We start from the raw sequence: 3,119 nt of genomic DNA on the forward strand, positions 1-3,119 counted from the left end.
GGGCATCGTGGACGGTAAACACAGCGGCGGCGCAGGCAATGACGCCAGTCCACCGGACTCCGCTCTTGCAGCAACTCCACCCGCTTCCGCCTCGCACCGTCTGCCGCGTGGAGAGCCGACCCGGGGACCACGCAGTCACCCAACAGAGAAACAAAAACCAAACCGAAACCTCAACGCGCACTGCGCACCCGCACCAGCTCTCGCAACACCCACATTCATTTGTCGTATCCCACTAATTGCGTCAGGACTGATGGCCGCACACACAAAAAAAGCATAATATCTTTACGAACTAAACTTCATCCAACCCCACGTAAACACACATCTACGTAAACACACATCTACGTAAACACACATCTACTACTCGGCACCGCAGCATTGCTGCACAAGCCACGCGCCGCCTGCATCCCTGCCCCAATGAAAACCCACAATGCGCGTGCCTATCGTGACCCCATTGTCTCCAGATCATCCCGATGCACCACGTTTCTGGAGGTCACAACGCGCCGTACCCTCCTCGTGTTCCCAACAGAGGCACCATCTGCATCTTCAGCAATCCCCTCGCCCCTTGAAAAATCCCCACCTGCAAATGTACCCGATGCAACGCGGCGGCGACTATGGTTTCTCGACAGCCTCGACGACTGAGAAGCATCTGATGCGGATACTAGACGTGGCGAGGATTCAACAGGGGCTGCACATTGTGAAGGGGATATCGAGGAATTCCACTCTAAAAAATGTTTCTGCTCATGTGTCCTCCCCGTGAGCAGAACGGGGTCCTCAGACACACTCACACCGCCGTTCTGCCTCTGTTGGGTCTCATACACATTGCCCTTCACCTCCCGCAATTCCATGGACGCCACCCTCGTGGATTCATCATCGGTACGTCGGCGGCAACAGCAGAAGATGATAATGACAGTTAGTACAATCGCAGCGAGAAGCGCCAACAATACGGCAAGAAGAATGGCGTACCAGTGATCCTGCGCCCACGGCACCACCACCTCCGGCAACGCCGTAGTCGTAGTCGTCGTCATGACTTCGTCTTGCACCTCACAGACAAGGCTGTATGCCACAGCAGACGTATCAGTGTTATCGTAAGCATGCATTGCCCCATCGTACCACAATGTCGTCGTCTCCATCTTCACTACATCCAGGCTAGATATTAAGTAAATTTGGCCGTTGGCAGGGTAGTCATCGCGCCAGTAATCCTTGTACCCGTTCAGTGGGCCTGTGCCAGGGATGGAGTGCAGTGAACCTCTGAAAAACGGAACACCACGTGGTTTCGGCTTCGCACTCGCGTCCTCAAACAGCCCCTGATTCCACTCAAAGATGCAGTTCAAGAGTGTGTTACCATCTTCTGGATTACACATCTTGTCAGGGTTATTCTCCCAATAGTAGCTGTAGTAGGCGTCACCGCCCATGTACGTGAATACCCGCGTATCGCCAATGCCTTTCGCCTTCCTCAAGTAATCCGTGATGTACTGATGCGCAGCAGGTGTTTGATCCGCAGTAAGAAGGCCTCCATAGCTTCCACAGACAGCCCGAGAGTCTTTGTAATTCGCCCAACCTGGATGGCCTTCATGAGGGTCCGGATGGGGAATGCTGAAATATTTCTTGATTTTAACGACCACGCGTTTGTCTTCTCCCGCCGCGGTGAAGGAGGGGTGGCTGCCCAGGCACTGCAGCAGCAGCAGCAGCGCCATCCACCGGACGGCAGTCCTCACCGCGGAGCGCGTCCGCATTCCAACTTCGGCCGCCATCAAATACCCGCTGCGTGGAACGATGTGTGCGTGTTTTTTTCTACTGCTGTCTGTCTTCGCGAGGTGGAGACAAAGTGAGGGAAAGAGAGGTGCCACGCCAAGACGGCCCCACCCCACAGAGACATCAGGCAAACAAAAACAAACAAATCTGCGTGGTCCGCGTTGCTCGCTGCGGCTGCATGGGCACACCAGCGCCCAGCGAGTGAGCAGCGCAGGCACGGCTGCCCTCCCCGCGCTGACGCACACCGCCCGCTGCGTGGGGGGCGCAGGCCCCAAAGAACCTCTCGCAGAGCACCGCAGGAGCGTCCGCCGTCGTTTCGCACCTCCGGCGCACCCCCGTGCCCTCGCCTCCTCCTCCGCTCCTGCGACGCCCAACGCAGAGAACCACCAGACTCCCACACACGTGCGCCACAGTTCCCTCCCCGCAGCAGCAGTTCAACGCCCTTCTCCCCTCCCTCCTCTTCTCCCGCAGCACAATGACTCTCAGGGAAAACGTGGAAAACAACGCGGCGAGGAAAAACAAAAAACAAAAACAAACAAAAGCCCGCCACATCCACGCACGCCGCACCACGCCGCGAAAACAAACAGCACAACAAGTCAAAACCAAAACCCAAGCCACAACGACGGCAGCGGTGCGGGGAGAGGGACCCAAACAAGACAGTCCTGCGCTCTCTCCCCGCTTCTGCCCCGCCGCCCACACGGCCCATATGCCGCCGCCACACCATTCCCCGCTCGCTCTCATTTGCCACTCAGACGCAGAGACAGAACAACGTCTGCGCGCACACCGGAGGCAAAAAACATAAAAAAAATATGCGCCGCCAGTACATTACGCCAATGGCGCACAACGACGAGGAACACCGCCGATTTGTTCCACGGCTTCTACCCATCCTCGGCAGCTGCAGTTGTTGCGTGGGAAATCCACCACACTTCTCCCGCGCCTCCTCAGCACGGCGCCACGCAAAGCCCGGCCGCTGCCACCATCAACCAACAACCAACAACAAGTCGAAGGCACCAACTGCCAACCACTGCCCTCCCCCTCCGCGAGGCACCAAGCCCCAGCACTGCGGCAAGGCGGCCCTAATACCGTTGCCCCTCTTGTCGACGATTGCGTGGGCAACGCCCAAAGGCACGCTGCTGGTCGCGTAGTCCCCCATCACACTCTGGTAGCGCCTGGTTGCAGCGTACCGCCGGACCGTCGCCAGCGGGTTCGCCCCCGTCGTGATAGTTTGCCCGGGCACAAACAAAAATTCCGCTGCAATGGCCTCCCTCCACGTCGAGCCAAGAAGGCTCTGCAAGCCAAGTGGAGGCAGCACGCACACACCGCGCGCACCAGCGCCAGTCGCCACCTTGTGGGTAAACACCTCGGTC

At 58.0% G+C, this 3,119-nt stretch overlaps 2 protein-coding genes across 2 annotated transcripts, besides 2 other annotated features; both read right to left on the reverse strand.

Moving 5' to 3' along the window:
* Positions 1–437: 437 nt before the first annotated feature.
* On the reverse strand, positions 438–1,751 carry TraAM80_10235 (uncharacterized protein; the record flags this gene model as incomplete). Its single annotated transcript, XM_029386872.1, has 1 exon — positions 438–1,751. One exon carries the CDS (start codon positions 1,749–1,751, stop codon positions 438–440), a length of 1,314 nt encoding a protein of 437 aa, XP_029233253.1.
* Positions 1,752–2,266: 515 nt separating this feature from the next.
* Positions 2,267–2,293: a sequence feature (A-rich).
* A 35-nt stretch (positions 2,294–2,328) lies between these two features.
* Positions 2,329–2,373: a sequence feature (A-rich).
* A 358-nt stretch (positions 2,374–2,731) lies between these two features.
* On the reverse strand, positions 2,732–3,119 carry TraAM80_10236 (receptor-type adenylate cyclase; the record flags this gene model as incomplete). Its single annotated transcript, XM_029386873.1, has 1 exon — positions 2,732–3,119. A coding segment is annotated over one exon (388 nt), but the record flags the coding sequence as incomplete, so codon positions are not given.

Source organism: Trypanosoma rangeli, assembly GCF_003719475.1.
Source record: "Trypanosoma rangeli strain AM80 chromosome Unknown Tra_15.4_contig_00849, whole genome shotgun sequence".
In the NCBI taxonomy this organism is placed as follows: Eukaryota; Euglenozoa; class Kinetoplastea; order Trypanosomatida; family Trypanosomatidae; genus Trypanosoma; species Trypanosoma rangeli.